The sequence below is a fragment of the Rhodamnia argentea genome, chromosome 5 (genome assembly GCF_020921035.1).
Source record: "Rhodamnia argentea isolate NSW1041297 chromosome 5, ASM2092103v1, whole genome shotgun sequence".
NCBI lineage: Eukaryota > Viridiplantae > Streptophyta > Magnoliopsida > Myrtales > Myrtaceae > Rhodamnia > Rhodamnia argentea.
Genome location: NC_063154.1, coordinates 16,910,657 through 16,928,625, shown reverse-complemented (window position 1 = coordinate 16,928,625; position 17,969 = coordinate 16,910,657). Strand labels below are relative to the sequence as shown.

The 17,969-nt window shown below is 40.0% G+C and overlaps 1 protein-coding gene and 1 long non-coding RNA gene across 2 annotated transcripts in view; both read right to left on the bottom strand.

Annotated features, from left to right (window-relative positions):
* Nucleotides 1–934: 934 nt before the first annotated feature.
* Nucleotides 935–4,731, bottom strand: LOC115755188 (putative receptor-like protein kinase At3g47110). Its single transcript, XM_030694505.2, has 2 exons — nucleotides 2,000–4,731; nucleotides 935–1,417 (listed from the first exon to the last, which is right to left on the bottom strand). The coding sequence occupies exons 1-2, from the start codon at nucleotides 4,683–4,685 to the stop codon at nucleotides 1,050–1,052; spliced, it is 3,054 nt and encodes a 1,017-aa protein (XP_030550365.2). The 5' UTR covers nucleotides 4,686–4,731; the 3' UTR covers nucleotides 935–1,049.
* A 1,145-nt stretch (nucleotides 4,732–5,876) lies between these two features.
* The window catches only part of LOC125315032, a 31,780-nt gene continuing 19,687 nt past the window's right edge, over nucleotides 5,877–17,969 (bottom strand). Inside the window, exons 2-3 of the long non-coding RNA XR_007198402.1 lie at nucleotides 6,103–6,107; nucleotides 5,877–5,936 (exon numbers count right to left, since the gene is read on the bottom strand). This is a non-coding gene — a long non-coding RNA (uncharacterized LOC125315032). The remainder of the gene's footprint in view (nucleotides 5,937–6,102; nucleotides 6,108–17,969) is intronic.

Sequence of the window (17,969 nt, the reverse complement as noted above, 5' to 3'; positions counted from 1 at the left end):
CGTACATGCACCTGCCGTATAGTCATGATATAACTTGTCGATTCCGTACTAACGAAAAGTTCGATGCATTTGGGGATCATAAGGAAAATAAATTGTAACTGCTCGATTGCGAATTTTGACATAGAATTCAGCCAAAATTTCACATGATGTAAGAATGGTAACTGTGCATTGGGCTCGCTTTATGATCTTGCAAGGAACCAATTTTATTTTTCCCTCACATCTTCCTCCCGCTCATTCAGCAGTAGCACTCACCTTAATCCGAGTGCCTCCCGTCGATTCCGAATGGCCGAGCCGAGATTCACCGTCGGCTACGCACTCATGCCCAAGAAGCAGCGGACCTTCATCCAGGACTCCCTCCTCGCTCTCGCCCGGTCCAGAGGCATCGACCTCGTCGCCGTCGACCTCCGCCGCCCGCTCGTCGACCAGGGACCCTTCGATTGCGTCCTCCACAAGCTCCGCGGCAGGGATTGGAGCCACCAGCTGCGCGAGTTCAGCTCCAGGCATCCCGGCGCGGCGATCGTGGACTCGCCGGATGCGATCGACAGGCGCACTACGCAACACGATTTCGTTGGCAACGTTGCCCAGCTCCAGGCTTCCGATTGATAGTGAGCTCGCTCTCAAATCGCGATAACGATAGTTGGCCTTGAACTCATGATCTTGCGATGACGTTGCCTTCCTCTTCGTGTATTTTGGATTTGATTGAAATAGTCAGTTAACTACTCGATCAAGATTGGTCTCCAATCGACCACGGGCTTACGATTAAGCGAGACATTAAGAGGTGAGGCGAGGGCAATGGCCCGGTCATGGTAATTAAGCAGTGCATCGATCCACAGTGGCATCAGAAATGAAGATAACCGTGCAAATAAGTAAATTCATCAAATTTTATATGGTTACTTGATGGAAATAGGTAGACTATAACTCCATACATCCACTTTCTATGATTCTCAAATATAGATATTGGTGTAATTTTAAAAATACACATAATAGGTACATGATGATTTTCTCTACTAATAAAAGAGCTTCATGATGAAACTCGAAAACTGACTTAGCTATTTACCTGTCCTTCTCTCTTTGGTTTCGTAACTCACCTTGATCGAGCATAATTTCCTGATTGCCTCGGTCATGTCCATTCGATCCAGCGGTGATTCCATTGAACATGCGACTCCAACTTCGAATACGGAGATTATGCAATCTCTGATCTTGCTCTCTTGTTGTTGAGCACTAGCTTCACTCCAAAGCCTTAAGTCTACGATGTCCATCGCTCGATCTGGAAGAGCCATTTGAACAAAGTTATGAAGATTAAGATGGTGCCCAAAGTCCTCTTCAGTGGGTCTCTTCCCAGTGAACATCTCCAATAATAGAATGCCGTAACTGTATGCATCCCCAAACGTGGAAACCTTGTGTCCCATGCCATACTCTGAAAATTTCATCAGGACATTAAATAGGAATAAACATTGTACTTTTTCTTAAAGTTTAGGAAAACATCCTAAATCACATGGGATTTTGTTTGATGTTTATTTGCAAGAGCTTGTCAAGGGAAGTTGTAAGGGCTCGCTCCAGTGTCGCTCAACATATCTCTTTGTTTGAGTTTCGTTTAGTGTATTGGCTATGGCTGATGTTTAACGCCCGGTGGAAAAATTGTCGCGAAGGTCGGAATGCATCAACCGTATAGAAATGAGATTTTGAGAATTTATAAAGTGCACATGTTTGTTAAACAAATTGCCTAACCATCAAGGTTGACTTTGTCCTCTAGTTGGGTATGAGAAAAGAACAAAATATAAAATATATAAGGTGAAGGCCTCGGGGAAAATTATTCAGAGAATTTAGTACATATATTAACTAAAATTGAACCATTGGTTTTGATAGGACATAGATAGGATTCACATGAGGCTCATCATTTTCATGATCCGGATTCAGTTTAAGTTCTATATCACACAATTACTTTTTTGCAAGACGGAAGAGAAGAAAACGCCTCAAAGAAAATATGATAGATTCATACCTGGAGGCACATAGCCAATGGATCCTCTAACTGCGGTTGAAGTTGAATTGCCTTGGTCCTGAACTCCTGTGACTTTGGTAGACATCGCTAAAATGACCTTTGCAAGCCCGAAATCTCCAACTTGAGCCACCATGTCGTTGTCTAGGAGCACATTACTTGGCTTCAGATCTCCATGGACAATTGCTAGAGGACAACCCTTATGGAGATATTCGATTGCAGTAGCTATGTCGATGGCGATATTTAACCTCTGCATTAGTCTCAGATTTTTCGATTCTCCACGCTCATCATCTCGTCCTATAGTCACAGGGTGCAGCCACTCCTCCAAGCTTTCATTGGCCATGAACTCGTATATTAGAGCTTTGAAATCATTCCCATGAAAGTCCACGCTTGAACAAACACTTAGTATCTTCACGAGGTTTCGGTGTCGAATGATTCCTAGAGTTCGACATTCGGAGACAAAGCTCTTCGAAGCACCTCTTTGCATTAGATTGAGCACCTTCACTGCCACCGTGACACCGCTATCAAGAATTCCCTTATAAACCGTGCCGTATCTCCCTTTACCAATCAAAGTGCTCTCAGAAAATCTGTCAGTAGCTCTTAGGAGTTCTTCATAAGAAATCCTCAAGAACTGGTGCTCCAAGGACAATGACGTTGAGGCATCGGTTGTCGTCTGCTTCTTTTTGCGGTAACAATAGATAGACAGGAACAACAAAGCCAAACATAACAAACTGACACCTACCACAGATATGACTATGGTCCTGGTCGTAAAAGACTTGTCAGAGCGTGGTAATTTACAAAGAGGAAGCTTCAGAATCGGAACACCTCCACAGAGTTGTCTATTTCCAGAAACCGATATAGCACTCGCATTAAGGAAAACTCCGTCCTCTGGAACTCGTCCTTCTAGTTCGTTGAAGGACAAATTCAAGTACTGGAGCAATGAGAACTCTGCGAGAAAGCTTGGGATTGGACCAGAAAAATTATTATTTGAAAGATCCAGCTCTTGTAGGCCCCGTAATGGACGTAAAGCTTGGGGGATTTGACCATGAAAAGAATTAGCTTCTAAGTGAAGCCGTTCCAATCTCAAGCACCCGCCTATGGAGGCCGGAATTAAGCCGGTCAATCTATTGTAAGATAGATCTAACTCGGCGAGATTTATTAAAGAGCCCACTTGCCAAGGAAGAGATCCATTTAAATTATTATGCGCTAGACTGAGTAAGATCGCCAAGGAAGAAAGACCCATGATTTCGACTGGAATCGAGCCAATTAGATTATTGTATGAAAGATCGAGAGAAATTAGCTGTTTGCAGTTGCCGAGACTTTGCGGTATGTAGCCTTGGAAATTGTTGGAGTCAAGGTCAAGGAGATATAACAGTGCCATGTTGCCAATCGAAGACGGTATCTCTCCAGTAAACATGTTTCCAGCCAAAGAAAGTGTCTGCAAGCTATAAAGTGCTCCAATGGAATCAGGAAGGCGACCGGTTAGAGAATTATTCCCTAAATCCCAAGAAGACAAGTTGAAGAGATTTTCAAGTGTTGAAGGCATAGTTCCGTGGATCCGATTGTCTGCCAAAGAAAATCGCGTAATGGTGGTGGAGAGATTGGAGATGGATCTCGGCAATGATCCGTGAATCAAGTTCGACTCCATGAGGAGAGTTTCTAAATTGGAACAATTAGCTATAGAAGAAATAAAACTCAAGTCATCCTGCAGCTGGTTGTGATCCAACATAATTCCTTCAAGGCCCTTTAGCCTTCCCAGATTTTTCGGTATTGGCCCATGGAAACTATTTTTTTTAAGGTAAATTCCTCGAAGACTAGTGGCATTCGTCAAAGATGACGGAATTGTCCCGGTGAACATGTTATCGAATGCTCCAAGGAAAGAGAGAGAAGGAAGTGTGGTGCCGATATTATAGGGGAAGCTTCCTCGCAACTGGTTGACACTAACAGCAAAGGTATAAATGCCGGAGATGTTAAAAATCCCAGGTGGAATCTCACCGGTTAGTTTGTTTATTGATAGTTGGAAAAATACCAACCTCTCAAGTCTGGACAATTTCTCAGGTATTTCTCCGTGCAACGAATTCATTCCCAAGGAAAGCTTTCGTAGCAATGAGAGATTTCCGATTGAAGGAGGAATAGGACCTATAAGGTTGTTCTTAGTCAAGGCCAACAATTTAAGCCTTGGTAAAGAACCAAGACCGGAATGAATTCCCTCCACAAGTTGGTTATCAACGAGATTCAGGATCCTGAGGGTCGAGCAACGGGAAAGATTGGAGGGTACCGGCCCGCCAAATGAGTTGTTGCTAAGAATGAGATGACGGAGCCGAAACAAGTTTCCAATCTGTTGTGGGATTTCTCCGTGGAAGCTGTTGTTCTGCAAAACCATGATCCTCAGGAAAGAGAGGTTACCTATGTGAGGAGATAGGAAGCCACTCAAGCCTTGTGATCTCAAGAACAGGGACGTGACCCTTCCAGGATGTTTCTTGCTGCACAAAACACCTTGCCACTCACAATGATTGGTAGAATCATTCCAAGAGCTCAAGACTCCAAATGGGTCTTCGTGTATCGCGTTTTTGAAGGACACTAACGCGAGCCGATCCGTTTGGTTTTGGGAGCATGCTCCGGGGACTGCGAATGAGCTCCACCACCACAATAGGGCAGAGTTGAGCACAAGAAACAGTTGTTTTCCCATCTCCTCCGGTGACCCACTTTCAGTCTTCGCTGCATTTAACACCACCATCATGAGCACAATACAATTATCGACTGAACTCCACTATTGTATATCCTCTGTCGTGAAATATAACAAAGAACCCTTGCAAACAATCCTGGCCCACAATACAACCATTTGTTTTTGCATTATCACGCCGAGGGAAAAAGTTGACAGATAGTTTAGACGAACTATTACTAATATTGCTTTTCATATATCCAAATAAGGTGGTTTTAAATAGTCTGACTAGGTTCGTTGGCTAGTAAAAAAATGGATGGTCATAAAAAATTAACTCATAATTAATGTAATCTAATTAATGTGATTCTTTTGAATTATGCGCCACATCAAGCGAAATCTCAAGCTGCTGCAGAATTATGCGCGGCAATACATGAAGCTCTTCACATCTTTTGAATGCAAGCACAAGTGACAAATCTCCATCTTCAGTGTAGATGATAAATCTAGTGAAATCGAAATTAATAGAAACACACAACTATGGGCGAAATATTCAAAATCGACGTGAGGAAAGCATAATTGCGGTATAACAAGTGAAAAACTATTTGGATAGCTTCAACGATCGTGAGACAATCTTCAATGGCAGTTTGTAATTATGCTTAAGAGAATTTTGTGTAGTTCTGAGAAGAAATGATCGTGGAATAGAAAATAAAATATGCTCCAATCTTTATTCTAATGCCTATTGTTCCTACTTATCTGATGACATGGCGTATGTCACACACACCAAGAGATTCTGGTAAAGTCTTAGTAAGTAAAGTCATTCACAATAAGGGTGCGTTTGGTTAAGTGAAAGTGGTTTGTCTAATAGGAAACATCTTAAAAGATTGAGGAGAGAGAGGAAAGTATTGAAGGTAATAACAAAGAAGAAGAGGACGAGAATACCAAATAACAAAACCGAGGTCCATATGTATACATATTGCATATTACCTTAAATATTGCTTTCCCTCTCCTAAACACAGAAGACCGAATACCGAACAAACTGGTGTCTACGTGAGGATTGGGAGGCCATGGAGACGAAGGTTGAACATTCCATCACATGTATCATGTACGCTAACGGCAATTACCCAAAAATAATGTGAGAGAGGGAATAAGCTAATGACATATATAACGGTTGAAATTCGAGATAGGTATGTTATCCCCACGCACATACATTTCTCTACTGCTAATTGTGTGTTTGTCTTCAAATACCATTAGCCTTCACCCTAAGACTCTTTGGCCTTCATTCTGATCCACATGATCTATTTAGAGTGGCAAGTGGAGAGTATGCTTGCGGAACCCACTCATCTTATTCGGTCAATCTTTCCAATATCGCTACGACTAGAGGAAAAAAGATTTATAGGAAGATTGGAGAGAACATAGTGGAAGTTTGCAAAAAATTTCTCGTCTCGACTCTGCCTTTTATTCAAACACCACCTTGCTTTATATAGTTGAGGTTGAGGGTGATACAGACATTTTCATGACCAATATAGCCGATATGTGTGGCTGACAAAGCATATTACAGACTTTGGAGTATCATAAAAAAGAAAGAAAGAAGAAGTCTGGAACAGTTTGATTCTTTTGCATAGGATTGTCTGAATTCTCGAAATCCTTAATGAATTTCTCTGAAACTACATCCAAAAGATAAGCACCAGTAACGGGACAGTTTCAGTTTCAATATATATATATATATAGAGAGAGAGAGAGAGAGAGAGAGAGAGAGGGTCTTCCTCCATCATATCATTTCACTAAATACTTGTGACGGTCTAACCACAGGAACTATTTTGCACAAAGAGCGACCTCTAACAACTCGAAATTTGTAGATAACCTCTTTTGATTTGTTCAACCTTGAGTGAATGCCAATAATTCTCCACTGCTTACTTTCTCACTATAGATGAATCTGGAAAATCGTGCCCATTTTGCTAAGCAAAAATGGGTCTACACGCGTATATAAATAAAGTTGATCTGTCTTTTGAGAATGGTTCATTAATTATTTTGATTTGGAAAATAATGATGGTTATGTCAAGACTTATTTTACAAAATTAATTTACTAAGTGATATGACACTTATTAAACGTTAACTGTGCTTGCTTGTTCGGAAAGCTAACAATAATCAGTGAAATTACTTAACCAATTTAGTATCCCAATTTTGGTACACATAATAGCATCACTCTTTCTTAAAAGCTCTCGTTCAAACTATTTTAGGCTTTTCCACAAAAATGGGAAGAAACAAATCATGAAAGGACTATGGCCACATGCAATACCAAAGGGATAAAAATGTGCAACAATTGTTTTTTTCCATCCAAAAGAATTACATGGCAATTCACGTGACAACTTGTGCTTACATGTAAGCTGAAGTGTCTTTTTTATCATTAAAAAAATTAAAAAAGTAAAATGAATAATTTAGTACTCCAAGTAAATTGATTTTTATCGGAGGAAAAGAAAAAAAAACTAGAAGCAGTGAGAGAATACGTGCATCTTTGTGTGACATATTTAGAAAGTGAAATCAATTTGGTCATGATTTTTAATTTCTTGATAACAAATAATGTGAAATGATATGATCAAGGAAGACCACTTCAGTTCAGTGAAAACCTAGATGCAAATCTAAATGACCCTACTCTTATTTTTGTTGGGCTGAACGTGAAAACCTGGCAGGGCCATTTCTGCAAGAATTCTTCACACCTCATTCAAAATTTACACGTGAGAGAAGGATCCCTCGCTAGTAGGTTTTATCTCGGCGTTATGGATGAACAATCACTTCCCCAACTATCACATCTTGTTGATGGAAAAGTGTCTAGACCATTTGAAACAAGTTTTTAACTGTAACCAGATCTGTATGGATCTATATTCAGAATCCAGAGGATGATGTCTTGATCTACAGAAGGATGTCAAAATGGGATTACATATAAATCTCAATATTTGTTCCATCATCAGTCATCACACGAGATTGAGGTAGATGGAGCCTCAACGAGTTGGACCTTATTCGGTCAGATGATGTTTTCACGTGCAGTTTGGTAAGACAATGTGCCAAGTATAACAAAATGAATGAAGGGTTTTGGGTTTGAGCATTAGTTACCTTCGGCGCGGATCAGATTGTGTCTTCAGGCCTCGACCAGGGAGTTATCAAAGCAACTTATCTCAGAACAGAAACCAGATTCCCCGTTGATTTCTGGTGATGGGAGGTGGTGTTCTTACCTATATGCGTTTGTCCTCTTCAAGCACAAGCACGAGCCCTTGCACCTTAAACAAAGCTTTTCTTGCCCCGAAGGATGAACCACATGTGCTTGTTATATACGAAAATGTTGGGGTGGTAGCGTCTCTTTAATGAGGCAATTTACTTCCCACCCTGTAGACTTTTAAGGATATCAATCGGAACTCGTGGCCATCAAAATCAAAGTGAGGACAATTTTGGCCATCTTTATGGTTTTGGTAGCTGATTAACACGAGATTGTACGAGAATTGCCCCACCCTGAAGACTTTTAAGGATATCAATCGGAAAACGTGGCCATCAAAATCAAAGTCAGGACAATTTTGGCCATCTTTACGGTTTTGGTAGCTGATTAACACGAGATTCTACGAAAATTGCCCCACCCTGTAGACTTTTAAGGATATCATCAGAGCACGTGGCCATCAAAATCAAAGTGAGGACAATTTTTGTGTCCATTCATATTTTTGTGCCCACTAAATGTAAGTCTCTCACCACTCAGGATACGCATGGTAACATTCCTAAAAATAGATTTATGCTCCAAAAGTACTTCTGAAGTAGAAATCCATTTGATAATGTAACTTCTGAAATAGAAATCCGTTTGGTAAAAATTTTTACTTCTGAAAAAAATTTCTATTTATAAAGTTGCTTTTCCCTCCAATTTGAGAAGTTAAAAAAAACTTGCTTCTCAATTCAAAAAGTATTTCTCCCCCATCCTCTTTTCATTTCACCTTCATTCTCGTTTCGACCACACCCCCCTCCGTCGACTTCCGCTTCGCCGACCGTTGACCATCGCCACCTGCCACCAACCACCAACCATTGCCGGCCGCCGTCCATCGCCACAGCCAATCGCCGACCTTCGCTTATCACCGCCCACCGCCACCCGCGACCTCTACCACCGGTTGCGGCCCATCGCCGTCCATGACCATCGCCACTCACCGACCTATGCCCACCGCCGCACGCCACCGACCTCCGCTAGCCGCCGCCCGTTGACCATCGCTGCTGCCGACAACCGCCCATCGCCGCCCTCAACCCCCCGTAGCTCCCGCCAACCACTGCCTCACTTGCCGACCACCGCCGACCATCGCTTACCACCGGCCACCGCCACCCTCCGTCGCCACCTGTTGACCACCGCCGCCGCCAAACACCGCCGAACTCCACCATCCGTCGCTAGCCGCCAACCACTGCTGCTGCTACCCACCGTCAATTGCGACCGCTGCCCCCACCACCCACCGACTGCCGCCAGCCGCTGACCACTGCCGGCCCTCGCTGCCAACCATTGACTACCACAACACCCGCCGCCGCAGTCTACCGTCGACCTTCGCCGGTCGCCATTGTCGAGCCGCCATCTTTAGTCGCCACCGCTGCTATCGACAACCAACCACCGCCCACCGCCAACCTTAACCCCCCGTAGCACCCGCCGACCACCGCCGCGGCCGACCACCGCACATTGCTGGCCACCACCAACCGCCACTCCCTGCCGCCACCCGTTGACCACCGCCGCTGCCAAACACTGCGACTTCCGCCGGCCGTGGCTAACCTCCAACCACCGCCACTACCGCCCACCGCTGGCTGCGACCGTTGCCCTCACAACCAACCACCGACCACCCACCGACCGCCGCTAGCCGCCGACCACTGTCGCCCCCCTTTGCCAACCATCGGCTACCGAGCCACCCGTCGCTGCAATCTACCATTGACCTTCGCCGACCGCCATCTCCGAGTCGCCATCTTTGGCCGCCACCACCGACTCGCAGTCTCCGTCCACCGGAGTAAAATACAAATAATATATATTTTTATTTTTAAAATATAAATAATATTTTTTAATGATAAAAATTATTTTAAAGAAATTTAAAAATTTTAAAAATGAAGTAGAGATTTTCAACCGCCGATAATAATTTTTCATAGAAGATTTTGTGTTAATAATATTTCAGAAGTAGAAATTTTCAAACGTTATCAAACGATTTTCTCCGATCAGAAATCAACTTCTAGAGCAAAAGTAGAAAAATCAACTTCTCATCAAAATTTGATATCCGAAGCAGAAGTGTTACCATGTGCGCCTTCAATATTTTGTGTCCAACTTGATGAGGTCAGAATTCATGATTGAGGTTTTTGTCCAACTTGCGCAGGTAAATAATTGCTATCGTACAAAGACAAACGATCTAGGCCACAAAAGATCACAACTTCATCAGCACTCGGGTGTTTGGACAAAAGAGAGTCGATAATTAGGTTAGATTCAAGGTGTTCATGCTAGAAATTTGTCTTAAATGGATGCTCTTCTTTTAGTAACCGCTTAATTATCTTCTTTAGTGGCAACTTCTTTGCAAGATGTTGAACAGTATGCTTCGAATTATTTTGTACAAAACTCAATAAAAATATTTGATTGCACGGTTTGTAAATTTAACAACTATGTTGAAAAGCAACGTAAGTTCGAGAATATATATACACACACGCTTTTCTCATTGTACAACTAATTTCAACGAGAGATAATTAGGCACGGTATCATCATATCAATTAGAAGAGGAAATGGGACTTGACCTCAGCGGATCATGTGGTCAATTTGGCGGCTCGGTGTGCATGCGGTTGCCCATGAATTATACCAATATCATAAATATCAACCCTAGCCCGGATAAAAACCATTGTCCTTGGCATATAAAATGACGCGTTCTTGGTAAATGATTTTTAAATCATTCCCGTGCTTAATTAAATCACTTGCTATATTTTAAATATATCTCGTGTACTTTAACGAAACTCAACAAACAAGCGCTCCACATTCAATTATTAGATGACATGCATGTGTTTGTCGATGTTAATTACCGTTTATTACATAAAGCTCTTTCTTTTTAGAAGAAGCGACTTGGTGGTTTATCGATGTGTTCTTAGCTTAGCAACTCAATTGTTAGAATAACTAGTTATTAAATCCTCTCTCTGTTAGGCCAGGTGGCCACTCAAATCGAAGTGGAGGATATCTAGGAATTGTGAGGACATAATTCATCACTTGGTTATTATCCAACTTGTCCAGACAAATAATGGCCAGTGACCATCGGACGAAGACTGGATGAACCAGAAGTCGATAACAAGCCCTTCTTCCTCTAGACATCAAAGATATTTTCTTACTTCTCTTTGGTAATTGGACCACGTAGCCAACGCAAATCAAAGTGGTGGATATTCACAGAAATGACGAGGATAAATAATTGCTATTGACTAAGACTTCTAATTTTTTACAAAGGTTTGGAAAGAGACTAATGTTTCCTTTTCTAAGTTACGATTCGTACACGGTAATATAAGGTCATTTATTAATTACTCTACCTATATTATACCAGACTAAAAGTCTATTTTATTGGATCGCGTGGATTCATGTGAAGCTTCTATTAGTCAATTAGGCTCTTTTCGCAAGACATTCATTTCACTTGAATCATTTAAATGCTTGGTCTGATCGTTTCCTTTAAACTAAAAAAAAGGCTTGAAAGTCGGCAATAGAAACCAATCTCCGACGTACCGAAGGTTTTTGCTTTTTTTTTTTTTAGAATACAAAAAAACATTTTGAAGCATTCCTTTTTTAGTGCGCACTTAACGTGAAAATAAATGTCAAATCTAACATTTGGGATAAAAAGAACTATTCAATGATTCTCGAAAAAGGAGGTCATGTATCAAATGCCAATGGTTTGCCCTGGTTTAATAGTCACACATGAGAGAATATCTAGTGCACATGTAAAAGCGGAAAATAAGAGAATCTCATGCTAAAGCCTTACTAAGAAAATTTCAAAAAGAGGTGCATGTCTAGTAGGATGAAAGATAGTCAACCAAAAAGAATGGATGTGCGTGGGCCAAAATTAGATGGCATGATGACATCCAGCATTGTGAATTTATATTACTTCTTTCATAATAATTAGATAATTCAAAATCTTACTATTAGCCATCTTAAGAAAAAGGGATAATGACACAAATAGTCATTGACCTTTAATCCAATGTATAATGTAGTCTCTGAACTTTTAATTTGACCAACATGATCTTTAAATTTTAGCTCCATGTGCAATGTCGTCCATGAATTTTTAATTTGACCGATATGGTCTCTAAACTTTTGGAACACGTTCAACATAGTCCTTGAACTATGGAAAGATGTTCAATGTAGTCCTTCAATTGATTCAAGGTCATGGACTAAGTTGAATGTGTTCTAAAGGTTCAGAGACCATTTTACAAAATTAAAAGTTCAGGGACCACATTACACGTCGAGTTAAAGTTCATGGGCCATATTGATCAAATTAAAAGTTTATGGATTGCATTGCACATTATATAAAAGTTCAGGGACCGTTTGTGTAATTTTGCCTAATAAAAATTGTCGTGAAGATAAAATGGAAGTTAAAGCCTCTGAACCGCACATAGCTAGCATCTTTTAGGAACTCTTGGTCCTTCAGCTTTAAAGTACTCATTGAAACCTCCGGATTGAATATTCCGTTGAGATTTCTTCTGCCTCACGCGGAAAGACAAAGGGAAAATATAAACCAATGTAATCTGATAGGACTAGTTGATATCTCCCCAATTAACACGATTGCAAGTACAATTTCTAGTCTTAAATTGATGCTATTCTTTAATAGCCCCGTAATCATCTTCTTTACTGGCAACTTCCTTGTAAGATGTTGATACTGACCAAAAAAAAAAAAAAAAACTAGATAGCAAGGCCATCATTGTAATATTGTTATTGGCAATAACATTTCCCTAGCGATCCTTGAAAGTGGAGCAGAAATTTAGGAAGTCCGTATCTTTTATTTCTGAGACATGTCAGTTATCCATTTAAGACTTATAAAGTCGTTAAGTTAATCTATTGATGACTCACTTGAACTTGTTTTTAAATTTAATGCGATTTATTTGTGACTCACACCATTAAATATGAGTTAAAGAATATGGATGTATCTTCAAATGATGCAATCATTTTCTTCAATCCTCACCTGCTGACCAAGACCAGGAAAACAAGCCCTTCCTCCAGACATCAAAGATTTTTTCTTTCTTCTCTTTGTAATTGCAAATGACCATTGGACAAGGACAATTTTGGTGGAGGTTGTGGTGTCATCCCGTGAGCCAAGACTCTTTTTCCTTCTCTTGCGAACGTGCGGATAGAGGGTAACGTCTCTTTTTCTAAGCTACGATGCGCACACGGTAAAATAAAATCATTTAGTAATTAATCTACGGTCGAAAATTTCTGGCTATATTATGATAGATTACAAAGCCTATTTTATAGGACCGTGTGGACTCATGTGAAGCTTATTTTAGCTGATTTGGCTATTTTCACTAGAAATTTATTCCACTTGAATCAAATGAGTGCTTAGTGTGATCACTTCCCTTAGATCAAAGGCCAAAAACAAAAAAAAAAAAAAGGCTTGAAAGTCGTCAATACAAACCAATCTACTGTCCGCCAAAGATTTTACTTTTCTTTTTTCTACGGAATTATATGAATGCTTAGTGTGGTCACTTTTCTTAGTAAGTATTAGGGATAATCGGTTTTAGGATGGGTGGTTCCCACCCTAGAATCGAAACCGCCCCTTAGGGACTAATTCTGCAAAATGCGAACCTTGAATCACCCGCTTGTTTTATGGATCCACTCGAGAACCGAACCACCTGTCTAGTTCGGTTCCCGATTGGATCCATGGAAGCGGTTCTACTGAATACCAACATCAATTAAAAAAAGGCATCAATGAAGATCATAGTCTTGAGAGGGACTAAATTCACGGGTATCTCATGGACGATACTTATGTGTTTGCGTGATATGATACCTTCTCATCAAATAGAGGATATAAACCTTCACCAGCAGAACTAAGCTGAAGCTAATCAAGTTCTCAAGGTCACCAAGCTTGAGTGTGCTTAAATGACGGAACTTCAATGTCTCCATGATTTTTCCTTTTCGTTCTTCCATCACAATTATGCTCCGCAGGTTATTGCACCAGGAAACATCAAGCCCTTCAAGTTTATCTAGAGTTTTGGCCGGGGCAGTTGAGAAGAGATATGGCAAACTATGGCAATGCCTCGGGTTCACTTTTATCAGACTAGGAAATGCCAAGGTTAGTTTGCAGTCACTCTTCAAAATGTCTCTCAGCTTTGGTAGATTCAACAACTTCGCTTTTTTCAATACAGAGAGGATCAATGGCTTTTGCCTTTTCTCGGCGTTGGGACTTACGGGTTCAAATAATTCTTCCAAGGATGGGCATCCAACCACCTTAATTTTATTCGGACTCTGCAAGCAATCCATTGAATTTGATGGAATAACATGTGATAGATTTTCACAAAGTTCAATAGTGAGGGATGCAAGTTTGCAGAAGGACTGTTTGCGGAGTTGATTGGGTCATATCCTCTTTAATTCGCACATGGACGGGAGCTCCAATTCCTCCAAGCTTGGAAAATGAACGTGCATAAAAACATTGGTACAGACTGCAGCCGTAAAAGCAAGATGAAAAACCACTTGATATGTAATGAAGAAAGCTGTGCTGTTGCTTCTCACAAAATTGATCACGAGAAGCTTGACTCTTGAGAACCCGTACGGAGGAGTTATAAGCCCGATCAAAGGGCACATCGGAATGAAGAGCATTAAACTATTTAAAAATGACAGACACCTTTTCATGGCCATGATGAGAAGCTGGTGAAGTAAAAGTTGCACCATTTCTTTCTTTGTGAAGTTTCTCCAAGTCGAGGTCTCCTTTTCCCCTAGGGTTTCTCTCCCTCCTGCTGCCACCTCCCTTCTTTTTCCTGCAAAACGTTCCCGGGGGAAAGGTTTCCCCCTTTCTCCCTCGCTCCTCATCTCCCTATTCTCTATATTTCCATAGATTTCCCTATAGTTGTTCTTTCTGATAAATTTCTTCGCTAATTTTGTGGATGGGCGATCGAAATCTAAGCTTTCCGAAAATCGAAGCGCGAGTGTTTTAGAAGAATCTGCTCGCTCCGGCTTCGAGTGTTTGTTCCAGATTGTCAAGCGCTTCACAAATTCTCGAAGCTTTTTCTCTATCAATCGGCTTATCCTTTTGGTAAAGCCGTAGCTACTGGAGAGAGATTTCTCTGTGTGTACTCGTCACGAATGATGATGATGCAAGATTTGATGATCGGTCGCCGGTTATGTTTGGATGCAATCATGGATCCGTCCTTGAAGAATGAGCAATTTTTTGCAGTTTGGGTTAAGTTGATTCACTTTTCAAATTTACTTGCTTTGTGGGATTTTCATTTTTATTTGGAAGTGATGTCCTTCTCTTTGATATGAAATGAAGATCTCTCTTTCGACCAACAAAAAAAAAAAAGTTTCTCCAAGTCTGCCATGGACTAATATCACACCAATTCTACCAAAGATAGATTTTTGTGATTGTTGACACATAAATTTTGACTTCTTTTTTATTAATTTTTTATTCATGAATTTTGCATAAAAAATTAGGGGCTAACCTTAGTCCCTAGCAAAAATATTTTCATATAGTTTTCATATAGCTTGCATTTTAATTTTTCGCATGCATAAACATTTGCATTTGTTTGCATCGGCGGTGGTAAAATGGAGCTAAATTGACACGCGGTGAATTGGAGCCATTTAAAAATTTCGGCTATGCCAAGAGGAGTGGTCGTAAGATTGAGAAGTCAAGTAAATCGCCCAGAATTATTAAAGCCATTCAGTTTTACTTTGATTGCAAATCCCGAAGATTGATACTTGTGCAATGAGCCGGTAGATGGTAGATGAACATAGACACATTCACAGCATTATCGGTAAAACAGAATAGGAAACCGAAAGATTGCAAGTCAATCAAGGAAAATCTTCACAAATCAAAACAACCCCACGCTTTCATGCTTTCCCAGAGATACGTAGGGGACTTTTTCTATAAACGAGAGGGCCACTTCATTGTTCACACCGGAGAGAGGACAAAAAATCATGAGAGAAAATATACAAGAGAGAGAAAGCGTGGTTTGGGGGAGATATGCACGGCCAGAGACTGGTTTTTCTTCTCCCCTTCTCAAAGAATACCTAGCACAAACAGAGAAGTTGAGCAGGGGGGAACTGGACATTCACGGCACAAAATTCATAGCGCAGAGAAAAGGAGCAACAGAAGATAAGAGAAAAGTTTCCTTCCTAATGTGGGCTCTGTGACTTTATTCCATGCAAGCAAAAGAATAGCTTGGGTGTCTGATGACTGCACGCCTTGAAGGGAAGAATAGACCGTAGAGCCTCTTCGCCAACGATCGCCGTTCACCCTTGTTTGCACGGGTGACTACCATAAGTGTCATCATCCCACGAGCACAGCTGCGGATCCCCGCCGTTCCAGCCGAAACCGCAAGTCAGTTCGACTTCAAACTTGGACAGTTGATATTGTGATTAGGTAAAAATCTTATTCAATTTGATTATTATTGGTTTGTTTGCCTTATTGAAAAGATTATTATCTAACACATATCCTTAGAGCCTTAGATAAACAATTAGGAAATTTCCTAATTCGCATCCGCACATGTGGATTTAATTATATCTATGAGGCTTTAGATGTAATTATTTCCATAGCATGGCATTTTTTGAATTTTAGTTTTGATCTGTAAGGCATTGGATCAAAGATTGATTCAAAAAGACAAAGCGAAAATATTCTGAATTGATTTGGTTTTCTTACTTTCATGTTTTGAATTTTTGAATTGATTGCATAATTGTAATTTTGAAAATTCTAAAAAATACTGCATATAGATAATTGCAGCATATAGATTACATTTACATATCATTCTAGATAGAATTGCCATATTTAAATGAAATTGCATTCCAGGATAAAATCATATAGATAGTATTGCATGTTTAATTGATTCCTAGAATAAATTAGATTAGATCCCATTCTAGGTTAGAATATCCATGTTTAGATGGATAATTATGCTTAAAATAATTTTTCTTTAATGGGTTAGGATTTAGGTCAATTTAAATCCTAAAATAGGTTAGATAAATATCTTTTAGGAATAGTTTATTTTATGGCCATAATTAAATCCGAAAATAAAAAAATCATATTTGCCATGTCATTATGCATTACATGCCACGTCATTTGACATGTCATTTAGAGTTGCATGTTTAGGTTAATTATTGCATGCTAGGATTGATTTTAATCGCATGTCATATAGAGTTAGTCATGTAGTTTGATCAAATTCATATGCATTATTAGGTTAGATTGCAATTATTTATATAATTGCATTTAGATTAAAATTCATGCATTAAATATAGATTAGATTTCATTTAAAAAGTGAAAATCCAAAAAGAGAGAAGATTGCATGGTGCATGCTCTTTGCTCACTTTGAATTCTGGATGTTCATTTAATTGATTGCGCACCCACATAATAACCTATGTTAGTGGCTTAGGTTAAAATTCACATGTTTTTACGAAACAAAATGGTACCGAAATTCTAGCATAACCAAGTCCCCAAACTCATAATCTCTGGTTCGTAGAAATAAAATAGTCATTTCGCTAATTTTATTTAGATTCCTAATCAACCCACACTAAATGATTATTAGCAACTCCAATTAAAATCTTGGCATTTTAATTATTTGAACCTTAAGTTGTGAATTGGTAGAGTTTGGGAGAACTCGAGCTAGGTTAGTTAATTTAATTAATCTGCTAATCCATTAACTTGGAATTTTTAATTCTTAGGTCGCGACAATGAGATTCAAAACAAATCTTATCCAATGCATAATCCAAGTTCGATCAACCCACTTCCATATTACACTTTCTTTGATTTTTTTGACCAACTCCAAAAACCAAAAGAAGTTTGTATGCTCCCTTCTCTTAACCTTAATTTCACGATCAAGGTATATTTATTTTTGAAATTTAGATTTTCGCTTCGGGCTAAAAGTCATATTTTCAACATTATTAAATAGTGATGGACTTGTTTAATCAATTACGTGAGAATTGACAAGCACATGGAGACGACCCCTGAGCGTTTCTTGAGATGGAATCCAGGTAAGAAAAAGGAGGAGGAGCTAGAGCTGCGGTCATCTTAGGTGTGACTGCTCAAAATTGGATGACTCATCGGATTGCGGTGCGCGCGACCACCGGGGAGTATTGATTTGGATCAGACCTAAGATAAATCTTGTAAGGGAAAAATA

Excerpts from the sequence above, each read along its gene's own strand:
- LOC115755188 (XM_030694505.2), bottom strand. The coding sequence starts at position 4,685 with ATGGGAAAACAACTGTTTCTTGTGCTCAACTCTGCCCTATTGTGGTGG. Across the intron at positions 1,418-1,999 it reads CATTGGCTATGTGCCTCCAG|AGTATGGCATGGGACACAAG; the intron begins GTATGAATCTAT and ends TGAAATTTTCAG.